The following is a 21709-nucleotide window of genomic DNA, read 5'->3' as shown; positions in this document are numbered from 1 at the left end:
CAAAATATATGCAGACAATTTAGGGTTTCGTTTTACTTAAGTCCAAAGAGTAAAATGCTAAATTTTGTTCATGGGAGGGAGTATATGCATAATAGGCTGTTGTATAAAGAAACAAAACACCTTAGAGTTTCACAAGTCATACATGTTTATTTCTTATTGTACTTTGGTAGGATTGGATTTTGGTACCACACACTGGTTACCAGTCTTAATTGAAAGTCTTTGAGTTGAGTGTGTGTGACCAGGCTCAACAGTCAAAATTAAGCATTAGATTTCAGTCAACAAAAACATATTCCTCAAGAAGTAATTGAACTTTGATAAAGACAAAGGCCAACTGAAGAAGGTAAGCAGCACAGAGGATGAGATGATTTTAATGTTGAAAAAAAAATGGTATTGGTAGTAAGATAAACAGTTACGCACAATTTAAGACCTTAAGTGCAAGTCCTTGGGTATTTGCAGCAGCAGCAGCAGTTGTACACTGACACAATATGATGCATAATTAAAACCACTATTTGCCAAAATGCCTGTGTTACACTGGCACTGTGTTAATTTTCATGCCCCCCCCCCCAAAAAAAAAAGACCAACAGCTTGTCATTGCCACTAAAATGCAAACTAGTCCAAATTACAGAGAAAATGAAGCAGGTGGTTGTGTTATGGCCATTATGTCACTCTTCCAAAAAGAAGGCTTATATTTCCATTTTGTTTTTTCTGAATGATTTGCCACATTGTTCATGTTAATCGACTTGGTGACCAATATAGAATTAATGAGATGGTTAAAATGAGTCATTTTTAAATATGTGATCATTAACATGAACCATAATAATTTCAAGTATGCAACATGGGCCATCCCAAACAGCCAACACTGCTCATTAGGGATGACAATTTCAACATGTTCATTTAATTCGGGTGAAAATTGATCAGGAAGGCAGTGCAGATGACACAAACGCAAGCCTACATACAGTTTTCACACATTTGTTATTTTACCTTTAAACGATTACATGTAAAGTGCAAGTGTTAAAATGATTTTGCTTACAGTAATAGTTAAAAGGACTAAGCCTTGAACAATACTGCTAATGCCAAGCAATGTGAAATTAGATGAAAATGACAAAATATGCAGAAAGTCCCTTGTCAGTTTTAACCCTTCTAAATTCCGATTAAAAAAAAAAAAATCTTTGATCATTGCGTCATACAGCCGGATTCCTTCTTTGATTCAGTTTCGATCCATTTCTTCTCCACTTCCACCTGGAAAGAATAAAGTACATAATTAGGAGTGATTGCAATTGGACTCTGAGCAATTAATTTCCCAAGAACAAAGGAAAGAATGGCATATTAAAAAGACAAAAAAAAAACAAAAAAACAGCTGCTTTGTGGGCCAAAAACGTCTCTGAGGATACAAAGTAGAATTTATGAACAGGCCGAATGCACCTTGACCTGGCCTAATCTAGACTAGGTTGTCTTAAATGTAAATTGATACGTTGAGCAATTACGCCCAGTGAACAACAAATTAAAATGCTAAATTTCTTGGGAACATACCAAATCAAAATATTCTGCAAAAACAAATGGGTGTGGCTTAAACCTCAATTCACTAAAAGACAGGTATGGCTGAAGACTTTTTATTCAATATGGTACACGGTGCTTCTACTCGAACATCTTACCTGACAATGATAGCGTGTCCAGCTGGTCACATGCTTCTGCGGCTGGATGTCATTGACCGTGCCCAGTGACTTGACTGTAGTCTGTGACACGACTGCGCCCATAATCTCACATTCCATTGTGATGAAAGGATACCAGTCGCTTGGGATTTCCTGATCAGATCCAAGCTCTAGTTTGCAGGAGAATGAATGAGGGTGGTCGATTGCTATAAGGAAACAAAGACAGGTTGGAGCCAACTTAAAACTTGCAATCCACTGAAGACAGAGGTAAGGACAATCGGAGCACATCCAGGTCTCCAAGGGGGAGTGCCTTGCAGATTGGGTAACACATTTTGAAGAAAGAGTAAGCCATTTTCAATTTTCATTCATACATTGCTAATTAAAGTAAATGAATGATCTTGGGGAGGGACAACATTTCTTAATCTGATTATATGGATACGCAGATGACCAACCATGAGTATGCTGGGGTCAACTGCCACCGTTAAGAATTTTGGGTGGTAACTAACAATTATTTAATTAAATGAATTGTCTGTCGATTAATAATGACGATTTAACAATTTCAGCCTTCATACCCACAAAACAAGACTTGTAGATTTTTTTTTGTAGGACTGTATTTTTTTTTTTTTTTTACAAAACCAAAAGCATATGTTTGTAAAGAGTATTTTGTCAACACAAAGACAGCAAGTCTACTTACATGGAACGGAAAAGGGCATGTGGACCACAACTATGGTACTCTATTCTTTATTTGGGTTCCTTGAAATATCAACCACTAAAATGAAAGATGGAAGCCTTGTCCTTTGTATTGTATGTAAACGTTAAGTGACTTAGAACCTTTATTGTAATTAAGTAATATGTCAAAGTACTTTCTCCCCAAACATTATTTATGAGGCGGCATGGCTCAGAGGTAGATTGGTTATCTCACAACCTTTTTTTCCTGAGTTAGAAATGTCCGACTGCATCTGAATGCTCCACAGAGTTGACTATTGCTAACACTGGAGACTTGTGGCGTGTGGTACAATGACAGCAGTTTATTGTCCTTAATATGCCACTAGACATGATCATTTTATGGCGGTGTATGGATGATGGTAGAGATGCGATGCAATGACCTCTATGGCAAAAAAAAAAAAAGTGACATCCACGCTTTACATATTTATTGACATTTACATACACAGCATGTGTGTGTCGTCGTTACACGGAAGCTGACTGGAAACAGCTTTGCTTATTTATTTTATTATTCAAAAAATCAATTTTGGGACATTTCATATCGATTTTGAATCATAGTAAAAAGAGAAGCTTTTCATGTAAAAATATTTTGGGTCTAATACCCATAAATTACTGTGGAAAGTTTAAAATACGGCAAAACAGGCCCTTTAAACTAAGTCTGGTCCCAATAACTGATTTTCAAAAACATTCTAGATTAATTTAATATTTGATTAGTTGCCGATTGATTACTATCTAATCTGAACTGTAGCGTGTTGAGATGAAAGACATCATTTGAGAGCAGCATGGCTGTACACGGTAGAGTACGTGTTACCTGTGTTTTTTGCCGGGAGCCTGTCAATCTTCCAGACAACAGCAGAGTAGACATTCTCGTACTTGACGGTGCCTACTGACACCTGCATCACGGGCTGAGACGGCGCGGTGCTGAAGGAGCCCAAGCAGGCGTTTCTGTTCATACGGGCCTTTAGTGATTTCTGGCGCAACAAGGCCGCCGTTTGTGTCACTCTGACCCAATCACCTGGCACAGGTACTCGCACTTCCACATTCTCACACAGCGGATACGTGTCCGATACTCCCATATTGGAGAGGAATGTTCCTGACATATTAAGAAAGGCTTGCAGCTCAACATGGGCACCTTGAACCGTGACCACCGATTTGATAGAGAAAGGAATTTCTGTGCAACCCAAAAACATTGTCTTGTACCGCATCAGCTCCACCCTACAAGCATCGGGGGGGCAGAACTTTAATAGTCTAGACATCTGAAACTCTGTCTCATTCACACACTTGTGGAAGTGACAGTCCCTGATCTCCATCCAGAGCTCGCTCTCTTCAGATCCATAGTTGGCATTTGAACGCAACAAGCCGAGATCATTGAGGGCAAGGAAGCAATCGCCAACTCCATTCAAGAAAGCCAAGCAGTGAATCTGAGTGAAAGCAGTCCGCTCCATGACTCCTCCAAACCTATCTTGTTGCACCCAGATGTGGTCAGTGATCTGCAGCGAGAGCTCCTGCTCCTCATAATTCCGCCTGGGCTGATGGAGCATGGGCAGCTTAAAGATTTCCTCTTCCATGGAGACCACCAGGTCTTCCATGTCTTTGTGTACAGTGGAGCCAAACTTGAGCAGTTGCTCCACTTCTGCTTCATGATTCACCTCCGGCTTGGGATGAAAGCGTTTCTTTTCAGTGTAGGTGAAATGTTCGACTTTCACTGTGAGGACTTTACGCGGCTCGCTGTAACTTTCTATCTTGAGGTCCGAGAGACGACACTGAGGCAGTAGCTGGAACTCTTTGAATGGCTTCTCAAGGCCTTTCTCATAGTACATCTGCAGCACGCCCCCTGGTAACAAACGGAGGTAGATGGGTCCCCACTGTCTTGAGGACATACGATTCTTTTTTTCTGGAATCCTGAGCATCACAGGCCAACCATCTCTCCTGTGGCTGCGAAACAACCCCCGAGGGACAAACTGAGGGGGCCCCTCGCTTATCAGCTCGCTTTTCGAACTGAGTCGCCGGTGTCTTTCTGTCTCTCCGTTGTTGTCCGATACGGTTTGGAGGCCTTCAATTTTGTTGCAAACAAAAGACAAAGTGTTCTGGAGGTGATCACGTGGAGGCTCACTGCCATCTTTGGTCCGTATAAAGAAACGTGGTAAACTGTTGTCGCATTCAGAATCTGAGGAGGAGCTGCCCGCGTCAATGCTGGGCCCGGTGCTGTCCCAGAAAGGGTTAAAGTGTCCAGAGTTCCCCTGGAAAGCAGGGAAGGGGTTTGGTCTATCTGAGCTTAGACTCTGGGTTTCTGGGGCAGGACAGGAAATAGAAGATGGCGATGTTCTGGTGACGCTGTGGAAGAAACCGCTTTCCTCCCTGGAGTTAGAGCGAAATGGAGACGCAACCCTGGAAACTCCGCTCAAGGGGGTGCGAAGGGGTGTGCTACTTGAAACACATGAACCTCCACTGACACTTGATTGGCTTTGGGGAGAGTCCAAAGAACTGTTGAAGGTCCAGGAAGTGTCTCTGATAGGAGGAAGCACTAATTTGAGACCATTGGGACGTGGTAGCGCTGCTTTGATACACCCTGGTGACTGTAGGGGCTTCTGTGGGGATGAAAGTGGTGTGTTGTCATCTTCAAATGTAACCCAGTTTGAGTGATTGGTGGAACACATGGCTGATGGCACTTCAAAGGCTCCTGATTTGCTTTCACAACAGTGTTACACGGAGAAATTCTTATCTGCAAGAAAAAAAAAACATTGTAGGAAACCATTAGAAAATCAAGTCAGGGATAAAATGTATAAATGGAATAGTCTCAACACAAGTGACAGAGACTTTGAGACATTAACAAAGTCACGTCCGGGGTTCTCTCAGTGGCGCACTATGATATTTGGCAGTGAGATGACATGTGATGCCTATCATTCACAGGTTGCCTTGGTGCACCATAATCTTACTGTGAAAACAAGCAAAAGTCATACATGTGTGCTGTCATCTTGCATATTTTCCAATGGTTGCTCCAATTTGACACCTTGGTACAATCAATACACAAGTTGCCATTAGCAAACAAGCTGCCCCAACAGCCCAATTTTAGATAAGCAGAATAAAATGAACGACTGAACGAATGGACAGACAGCCAGATAGAATCACTGAGTGCAAATAAATTTAGCTACAAACAAATGAGGAAGTCAAAAGATAAATATAGTTTTTTTTCCATGAGTTCATCTCCTCCTCTACATATCAATCTTTTTCCAAAGAGAACTTCCACTCAATGAGCAGACCACAAATCAGAAGCTGCTAAATCTTTAGAGAAAAGAATAAATTCCATACGTTCCTTTGGGACAAACAGCCATTCACACAGGAAATGGCAATGTGCTCCCATTTGTTTGAATATATAACAAATATTGCTTGAATACAAGATTAGCTCAAAAGAACACATGCACAATGTGATTAACCCATTGCAAATACAGCGACATATAACGTGCAAATATTTGTGAGTCATCGGAGCCAAACAAGCTTGAACACATAAACGACCCTTAGCCAGACAGCCCTGATGTGACGTAGCCAAATGGGATGCAAAAGGCTCTAGCCTGTTTTTAAAATGAGGCCATCCCATTTTTTACATCACAGTCATCAAAGCTGTTTTATAAAACCGAAGTAAGGGCATTGTGCTGATGAGTGAGCAATTCCAACATGTTCAATCATGTGGCAAGTTAAACCAAGCCCTTGAAAATGCACTGGGTTCAACTAATTGGAACGGTAATTTCATGGTAAAAATACAAAAGCTTAGGAAAGAACAACCCAATTAGACTTGCATTTGATGGATGTTGATCTGGCCACAGCTACCGTTATCAAGCGCAAAGCTGAGAATGTGATGACCCATTTCCAGAGGCAAAGTGTCGACTCATCAGTCAGCAGGCAGAAGAGAAACTGCTGCTCAGCACACACTGGAAACACAACATGCAACAAGCATCACTGATAGCTGTTATTAACTTTCATTCCGTGGACTACAGCTCTTTTCTTCGCCAATAAAACTGGAAACATAACACAAGCCACGAGAATGGGAGTCGTTTGGAACAGGTCTATTTTTGTTGTACAGTTTAAACTTAAAAAGTGTATAGTGTTTTGTTTACTGTACCTTCCAGTTCACTAGCAGGAGGTACACTTAGATCCAATGCAACAGGAGTATAAAAGCAAATCTAGCTTCACAGAAGATATGACACAGTAGAACATGAACCAGAGTTCAAATGAACAAAGTTATACTGAATAAAGTTGTCATTTTTCTGATTGGTTTTACTTTACACATGGCATGGCCTCTATTACTAGATTGTGCAGGTGTCCCTATTGTTGTGACCACCTAATGTACTCACTTTTCCATATAGTCTAATGACCAGAAGATTGGCGATGCCGTGCTCTGAAGAGTGGCTAGGGATAGAATAAATTTGAGGACAGACGTGAAAATAGAGGACAATATCCACACTTCCCCTTCGGTGAATCCAAGCGGAGCTCTAGCCGCTGACATCCGCGACAACTTCGTTCGGGCTCTGTCACGATCACGCAGGCAACTCTCCGTGTTCACCATTAATTTGATTTACTCAACTTTACAGTGACTTTAGTCCCACTAATTACACGCTGTGACAGCAGACGCCATAGACTCAAACATTACGTAGCTACGCTTGATAATCACAACAACAGTCACTGCAAAAAAAAAAAAAAAAACATTAGCTCCACTCCACCAGCGGACTTTTCGGCGCGTTAGAACGTTACACAAACTATCAAAACTCCACTGAAAACATACACGGATGGGTCTAAAAGCAAGACAAACTTACAATTTCACAAAGATAACTGACTCGTAGGAATCATCGCAGGTTTGATGGATTTGTGTGGGTTCGCTTCAAAATGGCAGAGTGGATCCCGGGAGCGTTAACTCTTCCAGACTGTCCTGCGAAAGGACACTGCAGGAAGGAACGCAGCCGCGGTGCGTTCAGGAATATAGGAAAGACCACACTTCAACTTCTCTTCGTTAAATCGTTGCGACTCAAACGGAAGGGAATTGAAAACTCGCTCAGACTTGTTCCTGCTTGTTTGTGATGGACATAGCTCTCCATATTTATTATCTCATGAAACCTTGAGTGAAAATGGTATGATGAAGAATGACGTTCATATGCTATAATTCGTACAATCCAAAATCTTGATGAAATAGTCACAAAAGTGAAGGATGCTGCTCTGTAATGTAATTGGTGATTGGAAAGTCTGCTTAAAAACAGATTGATATAAAGAGGGGATGAACTCATGGAAAAAGCCTGTATTTATCTTATGGTAGAAGTAGGTGGGTCTTGGTTTAAAAAAATGTAGAACGTAATGTGAAGGTTTATAAAAAGCCTCCCATTCTAAAGGCAAAAACCTCTTTATTTTGTTTCACACTCACATTGCGGGTTTTCGAAGTTTACACTGTGAGTATCGACTAGTGCTGTACTTATACAGTTGGGAAATCCATGTGACCCGACGAAGACTGGCAAGCAACCAGTGAAAGGCTTCCTTGCCTTCCGTCATCATGTCACAACAAGCCAGAACTGAAACTGCAGCTGCACACTGCACAAACCAGCTTGTCTGAGCAACAGTTCAAAAGTCCAGTCAACGAAACATCCCATCATACCAAATCTGAGACACACCCAAAATAAGTAGATGCAGACATCACATTTTGTGAGAAAGCTTTGCATGTTCAGGAATGGATACTTTATTTTCTGTTTATGTGCATTTTAAGATGGAAACATACAATATTGCACATCCACACTTAATTTGGTGCTTGGAAAAAAAAAAAAACTATTGCAAAGTAAGATCATCCTTATGGGTGAATGGGTCTACTGTATACGTTTTCTTTTCATGTAAACAGGTAATCCAGTCAGAGGTTCTTGGCAGACATATTTGTTGTCCTCTTCAGAGGACTCTCCAGAATAAGTGATAGATTCAAGTGTTGAATTGTTCATTGATCGTTGAAAGCCATTCTTAGCTTATAGAAAGGGTTTAAAGGCCTAAAACTTTATGTGCATGTAAAAACAGCCACAATCACATTTTATGTTCAAGACATCGTACAAACTGACAGTTTTTCCTAACATACACACATCCGGGAAAACCAGCAAGTAATGGCTCAACAGGGTCTGTAAACTTCATCCTTTCCCTGTGGTCCATTCTGCTCTAGACTGAAGATCAAACACTCCCGGATATTTATGTGATGCAGTGTCATAAGGAAAGAAAAGGCCTATTCAGTCAGTCTTGAGTGTTTGCATTGTCACAACGTCAAATGTGGACACTTCTGAGGCTTAGCTTGTAATCTGGTTACGGTGACATGATGGTCTTAGTACCAGGATGCTGCAGCAGGGGGGTCAGTGTGTTCTTTGAGGGGTGTGTTGCCGTCCACAGTGTATCCCAAGCGGAGCCACTATTTTTGGGTTGAGAAAGGGCACCACTAGCGGCCTTTGTTCTTTTTGGCATTTGCCTGCGGAAGACACACACACACACACACATATATATACACATATATATATATATATAAACACATATATATATATATATATATATATATATATATATATATATATATATATATATATATTCATATTCATTTAATATTTGCCCCACGCATGCCATTTAACAGAAATCCCTTGTTTATATAACATTCTTACAAAATGGATGGACATGATCAAGTGGTAGTTAGATAAAAGTATGTGGGATTGATTGCTGTTAAGGACCAATGGAGTTCACTTTGCAAAAACCTGAGCAACCCTGAGCCTAAATTTGTGGGTAAAAAATGCCAGGCTAGCTGGATGATCAATTTTACATGCCTTTGGAGATCCTGAAATGAGGTCTTGTTGGGTAAAGGGCGGAGCATTGAAATGTTTGATAAATATCTGGTGTGTCTCATTCTGTGTTTGCCAAAAGAGTTCACACAAAATCACCGTGGCTTAGTTCGTTTTTAAAGAATGGCCCCATTTTGGAAGCGGAGGTGTCGTCAAGTCATTGACAGGGTCGTTACTTTCCCCAACAAGTGATGTACCAGATCGTTGTTGTTATCGCTAAAATGGAGTGTTCTGACGAAGGTAAAAAAAAAAAAAAAATGGGCCAACATGGATTTTTATTTGAGCAACAAAGGGGCACTGATTCTGAATCTGGATATGAAAATGGTCATCAGCACGAACTTGCACTGGATAATCTAAAAGAAAATTGACTAAACTACTTTTAAGTAACTTAAATGAACAAGTTACCCGAATATCACCCATAAACATTAGTGCCTTGATCAAGAATTGTGCGTTCTAACACTCCTGATCGGCTGCCTACCCAGTAAGTTGTGATAAGGCAGTACAGATGACCGTACCCTCTTGTTGAAATGTGATCAAGGCACTTAATTGCCTTGCTGTTGTGCTGTTTAAAGCTGGATAGTCTCTACTTTAATGTGGTTCCAGCCTGACTTGTGTGAAAAGTTAAATCCATCACCCAAGCCCCCCGGCCCTCTTTTTCCAATCCTTATTATGGTGCTATGCAGCCACCTTTCCGACTCTACGTTACGGCTCAGCCTCCAGGAGCCACGAAGAAGAAAATATCTCAGATGCAAGCATTCTTATCAGCTTGCTCTAATGAAGCCAGTGTAACCAAAGTAGGGTTGGATGCAATTTTTTCTGATGAACCATAAATATTTTTCCTTCAGCACTCCAGACGTACACTACGTCAACTTCATTGCTCAGAATAATGCATTTTTCTCACTGCCTATGCTCGAAAAGTGTGCCTTGCTGACATGCTGCTTGTATTAACAACATGTCTGTGAACAGAGGAGCTCGTTTATAAAAAGAAAGTTAAATTTATAGCCATTCACTTTTCTGAGCCCTCTGATAAAGAGATTTTAAAAGGCGACTAGTGAATTTTATCTTCATTTCACACTAAGAAACAGATAATATGAGCAAAATAAACAAAATGTCCTAATTTCCCTCTGATTCATATTATCAAACTATGGGCTCAGCTTTAGTTTGCATTCCTCTTAGAATGTGAAAACATGTTGGGTCTGGTTTCTGTCCATCAAGACAGAACCACCACCTTGAGATCACACACATGTTCTGTCCTGCCGTTTGTCAACTGGAGCTCACACGCACGTTTCTACTGCGCACCTCTTGAATTCAGACCTAATGTCTTATTCAGATGGTGCCAGCAGGTGCGTTTCCCATCAGAGCACGCAGTAAGCACAGAGGCAGAATCTTTACGACGTCACGGCCCACAGGCTGAAAAGACAACTTGTCTCCTGAGTGACTCTTGTGTTTTCTCACTCACTCCGTGTAGCTTTTGATTTTCGTTCATGCAGGAATAGCAGCAGTCAGCTCAGCTAACCCATTAAGCAATTTAACTAAATGCTAAGGGTGCTACCAAAGCCGCAAAAAATAATACTGACTATGTAATTACAAGTGCATTAAAACTAGTGTTTACCATAACCTCTTAATATTCAAAAGCTAACATATTTCTATATAGAGCATTTGCCTGTTAATATTACTACAAATGATAACATCATACTGTAGGTTGAGGGCCAGTTATTCATGTGGCCCTAGACAAAATAAAATAACCAAAATTGTCTTTAGCACATAGGAGAATAGGAAAAAATGAAAACCAAAAGAAGATTACGAAACAAAGCAGGGTCAACCATTTAGCGTATGGTTATATTGACAAATTGTTTCTGCGCAATTAGCCTTAACCTGCTCACACCTTATCCCTACATAAAATTACATTACGAAAAAAAAAAAAAAAAAGGGGGGGGGGTACCTTGCTGCCCGATTTGAGTGTGTCGATCTCTTCTCTCTGTTTGCTCAGCGTCTCGTTCATGCTACACAAATGATCACTCATCATGCTCAGCTGGTCTTCATAACTCCTCTTGGTCGTGCTCAGTTCATCCTGTGTGCCAAAAGACAATTTCAACCGAGGGAGCAATCAAGTAGTCTGTGGTGATTTTTTTGGGGGTGTGGGGGGCTTTTCATACCTGCAGGTGTGTGATGTTCTGATTGGCTCGTTTCATCTCCTCGACAAAAGCCTCACGTGATTTCTCTGCAATGGCTAATCTCTTGGCCAAAGCGCGACACTAGAAAGATAAAGTGATTGCAATATTTTTTTAAATGCAAATTTATACCTGCATGCTTTTTCTGAAAGAAACAGTGAAAAGGTAAAAGCATAGTTTAAACTAAGGACATTTTATCATCTCTGAGAGACAAAAAAAAAAAAAAATCACAATGTAAAACAAGAACCTTTTTCTTCCTGCCCAGTGTTAAACAATGTATCCAATGAGACAACACAAATTAAAAATAATTGTATATATTTGACTATTATTATATGTTTGACTATTTTCCTTCAACTAAAGTGTGTGCAAAATATTTATTACAGTAACTTTGTGTGATATCAAGGACTAAGCACAATTCTCTTTAATGGAATATGCTCCGCTTCATAAACTCCTTGTAATGGTAGGATGTACGTTGACAATGCTAGTTCAAGGCTTGTTTGCTTAAAAAGTACCAAACAGTGGGCTGCATTTTGTGGAAGGCATGAAATGGCAACACTCACATCAGCATCATTTGCAAAATTAAATGTATTAAAGTATGTAGTCTACAAATGTCAGTGTGTTGCTAACTGCAGCTAAAACATTAACCAAAAAAGTGTTAAAAGTGTGAGACGGTTGAGAGTTTCTGTAATGATAAAATTTGTGGACGACAGACAATTTTTTCCCTCAGTCCTAGGAGCCATTATGATTCTGTGATGGCAAAAGTTATCGTGGGGACTAATACCAGTGGTAAGTTCAGGCTGGCACTCATTTTGACCCCAGAATTGAGGAAAAATAACTTCAAAACTACCCATGCATTGGACAAAAATGTGCAAGCAAAAAACTAGGATTTTTCGTTTTTCGTTCCTTTTAGGACAAAAGAGGGCCACATGGTGATAGTGCATACTGGTCGTCCTCTGCTCCCTGTCCTTCAAATATTTTGAAAAACAAAACTATACTACGATAAACGAAGGTTTGTTATGTCTGATGTTTTACACCTCCTCTGTAAGAATCACTGCTGAGTCACATTCCTTACTCATTTAATGCCAGCCATAAAAAAAATAAAAATAAAAAAAAAACGAGAACCTGCCGGCCAATTTCAAGCGTGATGGAGTTTTACGCTTCTGTAAGAAGCACCGCTAAGTTGAATTACCTTGTTAACTCTTTTATTGCCAAACAAAATTTACCCAATCTTTTTTAAACTAATTCCTATAAAATAAACAAATAAAAAACAATATAGTTGAGGTCGGCGCTCCTTGGTAGTATTTGTGGTGATGTCCTTTTGTGACAATAATGCCCAAGGTAATAGCTAAAAGAAGCTTATTTACTCAAAAACATTGAAGTTGTTTTACATTAACTTTCACATGAAGGTCTCACCTCAGAATGAAAGTGCACTGCTTTGCTGTCTGACATTTGAAGCTGAGTGGTGAGCTCTCCCACTCTAGTCATGTAGTGAGTCTTTATCAGCTGCTCCCTGGACTCCTCATCTCCAACCTGCAAACCGCACGCAACATCCTGTAAATGTTACACTACATTTTTCCATGAGGAAAACGCTGCTTTGAACATTTTTTATGTAAATACATGGCCACTCACATTCTCTGCAATGGGTACGGTGCATAACATGCCAACCTGGAGAGAGGAGACATAAACACAGCTGTTGAGCAAACAGCAAAAGTTTACGCATAGTCGACCCGGCCAATTCTAGATATTAAGAAGACTGTGAACCCCTACAACTGTATTATTGTATTGTGCTGTCTCAGCACATTGGATGTCTGATTTTTAGCTCACAAAAAGAGTGTGGGAACGCCGACAATGACAATATTTTTTACAGAAAGTCCAACCATTAGGAGAAACATTTCCCCACAAGATAAAAGTAAGAAGTGACCGTACCAGGCTGGTGCACATAGTTTCTTTCGCAGCAGTTTTCAGAGCAGACTCCACTTCCTCATGATTCTGTGTCAGCGAGCTAACCGCAGTTGTCTGTGAGCTCTGATCTGCCCCCAGCGCGATGGCGAGTTGCGCTTCCAGATCTGAAATTCGCTGGTTCTCCTTTTCCAGCCGCACCTTACCCAGCTGAGCTTCCAGGAGCCAGTGTTCTTTTTCCTGCTCCAGACGTGCAATCTTCTCCTGACTCTGCTGCACCTGCAGGAGGCCAGTGGGGGAAAAATAATAAGTGAAACTCAGGGAGGTAAGCACAGCAATAAAGAAACAGGCAAAAAAAAAAAATCAAACTAACAAAATACACTATCTAACTAGCCTGTTCTCTTTTGCAGCAGTTTCAAAAACTCTGACATACTGTTGTCAACCATAGTAAAATTTCCATCTCAGCCTAATACAATAGTCAAAAAACTCCTCATTCAAACAATTTACAATTTATGTAAAGAATCGGCATCATACCTGTTGCGTGAGACCTTCTCTACTCTCAGTGGAGCTTGTGAGGATCCGGCGATTGGCCAGCGCTTCACTGTATGGAACAGACTGTGGCCGTGGCTAAACGCCAGCAGCGACAACAAATAATTTTTGACATAAGTGGATAAAGAAAATGGATGGATGGATCTCATGACAAACTACCGACGCAAAATCTAAGTGATGAAACAACATTTCTAAATACAGTTCTCTACTGATTACCATAATAGTATGTTCAAGTTCTTTAACCTATTGAAAAGAGGCGGTGCTGGGAATACTTACCCTTTGTATAGAATGGATGTAAGCAGCTGCTCTCTTTTTGTTGGAAAGCATAATCTCAGCCTGTAAGGGGTTAAGTGATGCTGCGTTTCCTCTGGGGCCATAGCCAGATGATGTGAAGAAATACAAGTTGTTGCTGAAAAATGTGGCAAGCTGCAAGAAACCACAAATCTTAAGCCCCGTAAAATTTGACCCTAAGCAGCTACTTGAGATAGAAGGCAACAGTGATAAATAAAATAAATGCAGTGAGGATTTCTCCTGCAGCGGTGCTCAATTTCAAATTGCTCCCTTCACTCATCCTGTGCCAGCATGTGCCCAAGCCATTGCATTAGGCCTCCCATCAGACACATCTTTATTCAAAAAGAGAAATCATTTATCAGTAACTGTAGAAGGGGAGCAGCTGCAAAAACTGTGATTTTGAGAGTAACATTGACAATTTAACTGCTGGCCACCTGAGTTCTTCATATGGTGGTAATTTAGCATCTTAACACTACTGCTGTCAAATGTAGACTGTGTATGAGAAGGCTAAATGTGTGGTGTGAATGAAGGTTCATGAAATCATGAACCTGGCTACTGATCGCCCCCTATTGGCCATACCTTTCCTGTACTGTTGGTCAGTGAGCCAAGGGAGCCCAATAGACACTCTGTGGTGGTGAAGAGTTTTTGTGTGGTGGTGGGGAGCTCCTGCTCTAAGCTGGCCTTCTGGTTGTAGTGCTTTGACATTTCTACACACACACACACATACGTGCAGAAGAGTAAGAAGAGCAAGAGAGGTATCTCTACTGTCAGCGTTTTGAAATATTTTGAAATGAACGCAGTAGAGGAATGAACATGTTTGGTAAGTGTTAATAAAACCTACCAAGCAATGGCATGATAAGAACTGTTTATTGTATAATTGTCAGATTGCGGTGCAGTAAAAAGAACCACCATGTTAAAAGGCAAATTCTGTGGACCTAGAATAACTATTGTTGTCCCATAAAGAAACAGAACCTTTGAAAAATGATGGTTTCTGTCACGTATGAAGTGAAAATAAGGATTGGGTGTCACAGTAACACACTAGATGAGTGCCTCTCAAATTTGGTGCATAGATGTTCACAACAGTAACTCTTAACTTTATTTCCAATGATGTACCCCTTGATTATTTTATATTTTCAACCAAATCCCCCAAATCAGAGCAAGTACTTGTTAATCAAAAATAAATAAATAAATGAAGGGAAGTGCTGTGCCATCCGTGTATGGTTTAATAAACCTTCGAACTACATTTGGAATGGTATTTCTAAGCGTATTTCCTTCAGAAACTCCAGACAATAAATCAGGCAAATCATCGGTGTTATTATTGCCTGGCTTATCTGCTGTAAATTTACATCACTACAGACAAAGTGCATCCTCAAAAAAAAAAACCTACCTAGATAAAGCCACATAAAATTTAGCAAAGGAGGCATTACAACACAATTTTGCAAAAAGTAGTTTAATGTTCTGATTAATTTGCTCTTAATTTGAAAAGAACAATGTTAAGTTCCTGCCATGGCATGACAAACGTAAAAAGGTAGAACCACATTGCTTTTCCAAAATGAAGCAGTGGGATGTCCTTGAATCGGCAAGTTTACCTCTACCAGGATTTTCAAAACCAAAATTCCTGAGGCTCAAACAATGAATGGTTGTGGCAGTTATTTGACTCAAATTGTTGTTAAAAGACAGTCATGAAGCTGAAACGGCTGCTTTACCTTTAACAACGTCATGAAGCGTGTGCAAGCATGCAGCTAATTGGGTGAAGACGGCAGTGGTGCTACTTTGCGGCATACCATTTTGACGGACATCTACGACAAAAAGCACATATTGCATGCATTTAAAAAAAATGCAATGGACAAAATTGTATAACAGATTTGCACAATTCATATCAACCTACTGGGGAAAGTCAACAGGGTAATGTAGCTCTGTAATTTTTCAAAAACTATAGTCATTCTCTTCACGTCATTTTGGAGTTCCTGGTTCTTCACTCTTAGGGCAGCAGTACAAAGTGGTGTATTGCACTCCTCCTCTAAGCTGGGAGAAAAAGACAATTAAGAAAAAAAATATGCTCCTCCACTCGCTGCCTTTATCGCACACGTGCAAGAACACTGCTGACCTTTTTAGTTGATAAGGGAGAAGTTTTTGAAGGAAATGTGTATACGTGGAGAAAATGTCACTGACGTTTTTCAGCTTGTCCACAGTCTCCTAAAAGTCAAGAACAGGATAAAGACATTCTGACAGACTACAAAGGAAGAGGACACATCATGTCTATTCAAGAACCTCTCACCAGCACTGTGACAGTGTCCTCCGTGATGCTTTGGTGTAATTGTAGAAAACTTTCCTCTAGGGGGCGCACATACACCGCATTCTCATGCAGATACTGAGAGAACTGGAAGAGGACGAAGTTAATGACCATTATTAGCCGTTCGTTTTGAAATTCCCACGCAGTCTATGTTGTGTGCTCACTATTCTACTGACCTTCTGATTCAAAGGAGAAATAGACTCAATGGAAGAGTCCAGTGGATAGATATGGACTCTCTGCTCTGTGTATGAATGGAAGTTCAGCAAACCAACCACAAGGTCCTGAATGAAGCTCAAGGCTTGACCAGCCACATCCCGGGCTTTTAGCTGAATTTAGAAAGAAATACGATTCGAGCATGTAAAAATGTTCAAAAAACACCGTTAATGTTAATCAAAATAGAATAAATGGTGTATTGCAGATGAGAACTACACACCCACCTGATGTCTTCGATTGTGTGCCGGCACATTTAGACTGTTGTAGTCACTAAATTCTGGAGGATTGGAGGGACAAGGAAGATGTGTCAATTCAGCTGTGCAGCAAGAGGGACCCTGCTTATGACAGCACTGACATGAGCTTGCGCAGCCATATAAAAGAATACATTGTCACAAGGCAAAAAATAAAATGATACATTTCCTAGACCATTAACTTAGGGTAGTAATCCACTTCAGCATGTTTAACTTGACAAATTCCGTTTATTAACTGAAAAGCTATCTGGCAGAATACTGCCACAATAACACAATAGTAATAATAATAATAATAATAATAATAATATAATATTCACAATAACACAAGTGAGTGCAGAATACTCACTGGTGTCGTTAAAGGGCACTTTCTCCTGTATGACACTGCTGCTCTGTTTCAGTTGTCTGTTGAGTTCTGCCTGGCATTGTCTTAACTGCTGCTGACTGCACACAAAAAAGTGCAGCAGAACAATGTCGGTCAACCAGGGCTAAACTGTAAATCATTGATACAAGTTACAAAAAAAGGAGAAAAAAAGTAAGGGTACCACTCCTCCGTTCGCAATCGACAATCTTTACCCTCCCGCTCCAGAGTTTGTGTTTTGACCTGAAAAAGGTGGAATACACACAAATATATTCAATAAGGGTGGGAATATTTGACTGTCTCATGATTTGATTAATTTCTGATGGTCTATCACTGATTCAAAATGAATTTTTCATTCAAGATATTTTTGTATTTGAAATAATTTGATTAATAATGATTTGTTAGATGTTCAAAGAATTGTCATGATCTACTCCGGTCTGCTTTGCAAAATAATAACAAATTGAAACATGAAAAAGTCCTTTTCTTACATTTCAAGTATTGAATTGTAATCGGCGGACCTCTTACGGTCAAGTATGTTTACATTACTTTACATTAATGTAATTTACATTACATTACTTTAGTTTTGGCTCATCCTGACCTCCAATCGTGCCTTGTCACTCTGCAGCCTCTCGATGGTTTCTGTGTACTTGGCAGTGAGTCTATCCACGATGCTCTGGTGGTGTTGAGAGTCTCGCTCCAACTCCTCTAAACGGGCCCTCATCTCAGCCTCCTGCCTCTTATGCTGCTTATCTGCCTCGTAAAACTAAATAACAAAGAGGACGAAAACAAATGCACACACTCCTCAGCATTCTCTACCTCAAGAATGTAAAATATTGTTTATTACTTGAATGTGAAGCCTCTCATTTTCTTCAATCTTTTTCTGGAGGTCCTCATCAAAAACACTTTGGGTGCGCACACTGTGGTGTGAGGGAGAATCTCCTTTATTCTGAAGGTGGAAAAACAAGAGACTTTAATCATTGTCTTCCAAATGCATGTGCACAATTTGGACATAAATATTCTAATTCAAGCTACTCATCACAAAACATATCCTGCATCGATTCCAATACTATACTCACAATTACCTTCCCCCTTTTGCCCTTAGCTTCACTCGAAGCCAGTTCCTCTTGAAGAAGTTCTACTCTCTTTGCCAGCTGCTGGTTCCGAAAGCTGAGGCTGTCCATTTCCTGGTCCTGCTTCCTCAGGCTCTGATCTCTCTGCTTCAGTTGCTCCTGAACACAAGAATAAAAAAAAAAAAAAAAAAGTAGTGGTAGTGCAAACATTATTAGCATGAGGTGTAACAATTATTGAAAGACTAACAGACACGAGTGGTAAGTATCAAGTGATATATATCTCTTGCCGTCTTGCTGGAGCTCTGTGTGAAAGAGGCTTTTGTTGGACATTGCAATGAGGACAAAATAACTGTGGTAAATATTTAGCATGCAATTAAAAAAAATGTACAGTGGGGGTCTGTAATTTCTTTCAATAGTCACTTTACTTTGAGGGAAGCCGAGTTGGCCTGCTCATCGACAACTGCTTTCTTCAGAACCTGGTTCTGGGCACGCAACTGTGAAAATATATACAATAGGGGTTATACATGTATCAAAACGGCAACTGTAAAGATTCAGTGAATTGGATTGCTAATTCTTAGTGGATATTCATTTTGACAAATTGTTTAAATCCATAAACTACAAGCAAGACTGTAAGTGAGAGATAACTATATAGTCAGCACTTCCTCAATGAGATATTGTGATTCATCAACTGGGAAATCAGTCAAACAGGAAACAGCAACACTGACCAATGACCATGCAGTCAGCATGGAACAACATGGAATCAAAAGGGCACTTAAGAGTTAAAGAAAAAACGATATTAGTGACACTTTTTACCAGTTTGACTTTTTTAAAAAAAAAAAGTGAATAATCACATGACTTTGCGTGCCTTTAAATATAAAAATGCCAAGACACCAAAATATGCATTAATGAAAACGAGTACTGTCAAATATTTTAATATTACAATAAATGTAAAAGATTTAAGGTGTTGTAATGTGCTAATAAAACCCACACACTCACTTATCATAAGTGACTAAAACATTTTTTGTACGACCCAAAATAAACAAGTTTTCGTTAATTTTTCGACGACAAATTGATGTACTTAAATAATCACGATATTAATTCAATATCATCATTTACCAGTTTTGCATGCCTGAAAGTATTAGCACAAATAACGAACAATTAGATCACGTTCCTTCACGTTTTGGAAAACACTAGCGGGTTTGTCATAAAACCTGTACGTGGTGCAATTGATTCCAACAGCACTGTAACGAGGTAGTACATACATGTGCACGTTGAAGGTTACAAAAAACGCTTTATGATGTGCACGTTATATGTCGCTGCCCTCACTATGAGGATGGCTTGAAAACCATTTTTTTCGCACTGACCACACATGGTGAAAAGCAAAATCACGTTGTAAATAGGCGATAAATGTAAATAGGCGATAAAGTAAAATCACATTCTAGGATCCAAACTGTGAGTCGTAATTGATATGAAAGGTTATTTTACCTTGGAGTACTCCTGCGCCAATCTGCTGTACTTGGTCTGCAGATCCGTGACATTAGCCATAGTTACTCAAAAATTTGAAACGCCGAGCGATATTCCCTTATTCTGTGTACGAAGTGATTCCCAATGAACTTTAGCAAAACTCTCCAGTGATCTTGATGTACGCTACGAGTGATAATCCTCGCTAGCTCAGGTTAGCAAGCCCCCAATTGTTACGTTCTTCCGAGCTGCTTACAATAAATCAGTGGCAGGACGTACATCGCTAAAGAGCAAGAGTCGTAGTTTCCGGGAAACGTAAATGCTGGTAGTCGTGGAAATTTCGAAACGATGCAAAAGCGGATGTTAACCGAACTTGAAAGCGTCGTGTTGAAGTTAGCATTATCAACGATGACAGGGCGCAGCGTTCTAACTAGTTAGCAAAGTAGCAATACACAACCCGGTGATGCAAAAGATCACATCGATAACGCCTCTGCGTAGTAATCCTACAATATTCTCCACGGGTGCTGGCAACTTGGAGGAGTAACTGTTGTTACATTGGTGAACAAAGGCTTGACAAGCCAGTCATCATCTACAATACTTTCTTTTTATTATCATTCCTCGGCGATCCAGCCTAGCACAAGCTGAAGGGTCAGAGTTCAAAGAAAAGCAGTATCCCTGAGCAACTCTCCTAAGTGCGCCCTCTTGCGGTTGGAGGCATTTAGTGAACCCCCAAATCAAATTAAAAAATAAATAATAATAATAATAATAATAATAATAATAATAATAATAATAATAATAATAATAATAATAATAGTAATATAAAACATTATAAATCGGAAACCAAACAAACAAACAAAAATCATAAATAGGCCTCAAAAACGAAACAAAAAAGCATTTGACAACCGTATATCTCAAGCCAAAAGGTCGACTTAAAAGCTAATTAATATCTTGAGATGATTGAAATGAACGGCATGGTGAAAGACTGGTTAGCACGTCCGTCTCACAGGTCAGAGGTAACGGTTCGATTCGGCCCTGTGTGAGGTTTGTAATTATCTCCCAGTACCCGCATGGGTTTCCTCCCTCAAACGCCAAAATGATGGCTTTGTATTTGTGCCACTATCGAGCGACAGTGGCACAAATATAATGCCATGGATAAACGGCTATGGAAAATGGATGGATCGAGATGAATAAATGTAGCAATTTAGTTTACCGTCTCCTCCTTTTCTTTCCCATTGATATTGTCTCTGAAGGAACGTACCAATGCTGTGCTTACATTCCGTCTGTCAAATTCTCATTTTAGTTTGCAAATCACGATTTGTTTGGCCAAAGTATTTCATTTCATGGTTTAGCTGAACACAACTGGAGTGAAGTCCAGTACGAAAATATGAGAAGGAGCAAGGCACACTCTTCCTTGCAGCATTGAAGTGTGTTGATATTTGCCCAAACAAATCTGTAAATGTCGGGTAAATGCATATTGTATAATCCCAGTCAGAATGAGTACAGTATTATGTTAATACAAAGTGCTTGCTGGCCCTAGGGAGCATGATTTATCCCAAATTGCTCTGGATATCTTTCATTAATTGACCTAATTCCTCTTACAATTGGTTTTATGGCATTGATTAACTTTTCCAATCAAGAATTCTAGAAGAGAGGGTGTTTTTGAACATTTCAAAATAATTGAATAATTATCTGACCTCATTTTGACTAGAAGTAAAATGTCATATTGCTAATGCAGCCAATACCCAAATCCTTGACGATTCATTTTCCCTAATCCATCATATAGTAATCTCTTTATGTAGCCACTACATGTGAATAGTTCTACTATTTAAAACATTTACATAAAGAAGTGGATAGTCTCCGCCAACATGAGAAGCATCCTTTGCCACTTGTGTACGTAGAAAACTCACACACTCTGCAGCCAGTGGCTCCAGCTTTGTCTGGTTGC

At 39.8% G+C, this 21709-nt stretch overlaps 2 protein-coding genes across 6 annotated transcripts; both read right to left on the bottom strand.

Annotated features, from left to right (window-relative positions):
• Positions 1-121: 121 nt before the first annotated feature.
• Positions 122-7320, bottom strand: ston1 (stonin 1). Of its 3 annotated transcripts, none has more exons than XM_088420907.1 (5): positions 7181-7320; positions 6167-6298; positions 3184-5094; positions 1653-1855; positions 122-1239 (listed from the first exon to the last, which is right to left on the bottom strand). In XM_088420907.1, exons 3-5 carry the CDS (start codon positions 5027-5029, stop codon positions 1174-1176), a joined length of 2115 nt encoding a protein of 704 aa, XP_088277033.1. In that variant the 5' UTR covers positions 5030-5094; positions 6167-6298; positions 7181-7320; the 3' UTR covers positions 122-1173. The 3 variants fall into 3 exon arrangements, with proteins under 3 accessions (XP_088277033.1, XP_088277034.1, XP_088277035.1); XM_088420908.1 differs by lacking the exon at positions 7181-7320 and adding an exon at positions 6722-7061; XM_088420909.1 differs by lacking the exon at positions 6167-6298 and having other exon boundaries at positions 7181-7281.
• Positions 7321-8064: 744 nt separating this feature from the next.
• Positions 8065-20412, bottom strand: ppp1r21 (protein phosphatase 1, regulatory subunit 21). 3 transcript variants are annotated; one of them, XM_088422018.1, is made up of 22 exons: positions 19789-20412; positions 18729-18797; positions 18310-18462; positions 18078-18179; positions 17832-17996; positions 17418-17476; positions 17222-17316; positions 16849-16901; positions 16588-16737; positions 16397-16498; positions 16226-16314; positions 16007-16143; positions 15825-15917; positions 14698-14825; positions 14104-14253; positions 13813-13905; positions 13306-13557; positions 13009-13044; positions 12793-12909; positions 11365-11463; positions 11151-11279; positions 8065-8847 (listed from the first exon to the last, which is right to left on the bottom strand). In XM_088422018.1, exons 1-22 carry the CDS (start codon positions 19846-19848, stop codon positions 8818-8820), a joined length of 2361 nt encoding a protein of 786 aa, XP_088278144.1. In that variant the 5' UTR covers positions 19849-20412; the 3' UTR covers positions 8065-8817. The 3 variants fall into 3 exon arrangements, with proteins under 3 accessions (XP_088278144.1, XP_088278145.1, XP_088278146.1); XM_088422019.1 differs by having other exon boundaries at positions 18316-18462; XM_088422020.1 differs by lacking the exon at positions 19789-20412 and adding an exon at positions 19420-19515.
• Between the last annotated feature and the right edge of the window lie 1297 nt (positions 20413-21709).

Source organism: Hippichthys cyanospilos, chromosome 8 (assembly GCF_059441005.1).
Source record: "Hippichthys cyanospilos isolate Australia breed blue-spotted pipefish chromosome 8, RoL_Hcya_1.0, whole genome shotgun sequence".
NCBI lineage: Eukaryota > Metazoa > Chordata > Actinopteri > Syngnathiformes > Syngnathidae > Hippichthys > Hippichthys cyanospilos.
This window is presented reverse-complemented; position numbering and strand designations above follow the sequence as displayed.

What these genes read in the sequence shown, in the direction of transcription:
- ston1 (XM_088420907.1), bottom strand. Translation starts at nt 5,029, where the DNA reads ATGTGTTCCACCAATCACTCAAACTGGGTTACATTTGAAGATGACAAC. An exon ending in GCTCCCGGCAAAAAACACAG is followed by an intron (nt 1,856 to 3,183) that starts GTAACACGTACT and finishes GTTTCCTTATAG; the next exon opens with CAATCGACCACCCTCATTCA. An exon ending in GGACACGCTATCATTGTCAG is followed by an intron (nt 1,240 to 1,652) that starts GTAAGATGTTCG and finishes TATTCTTTCCAG; the next exon opens with GTGGAAGTGGAGAAGAAATG.
- ppp1r21 (XM_088422018.1), bottom strand. Translation starts at nt 19,848, where the DNA reads ATGGCTAATGTCACGGATCTGCAGACCAAGTACAGCAGATTGGCGCAG. An exon ending in TACCCTGTTGACTTTCCCCA is followed by an intron (nt 15,918 to 16,006) that starts GTAGGTTGATAT and finishes TTTTTGTCGTAG; the next exon opens with ATGTCCGTCAAAATGGTATG. An exon ending in AAACTATGTGCACCAGCCTG is followed by an intron (nt 13,045 to 13,305) that starts GTACGGTCACTT and finishes TCCTCTCTCCAG; the next exon opens with GTTGGCATGTTATGCACCGT.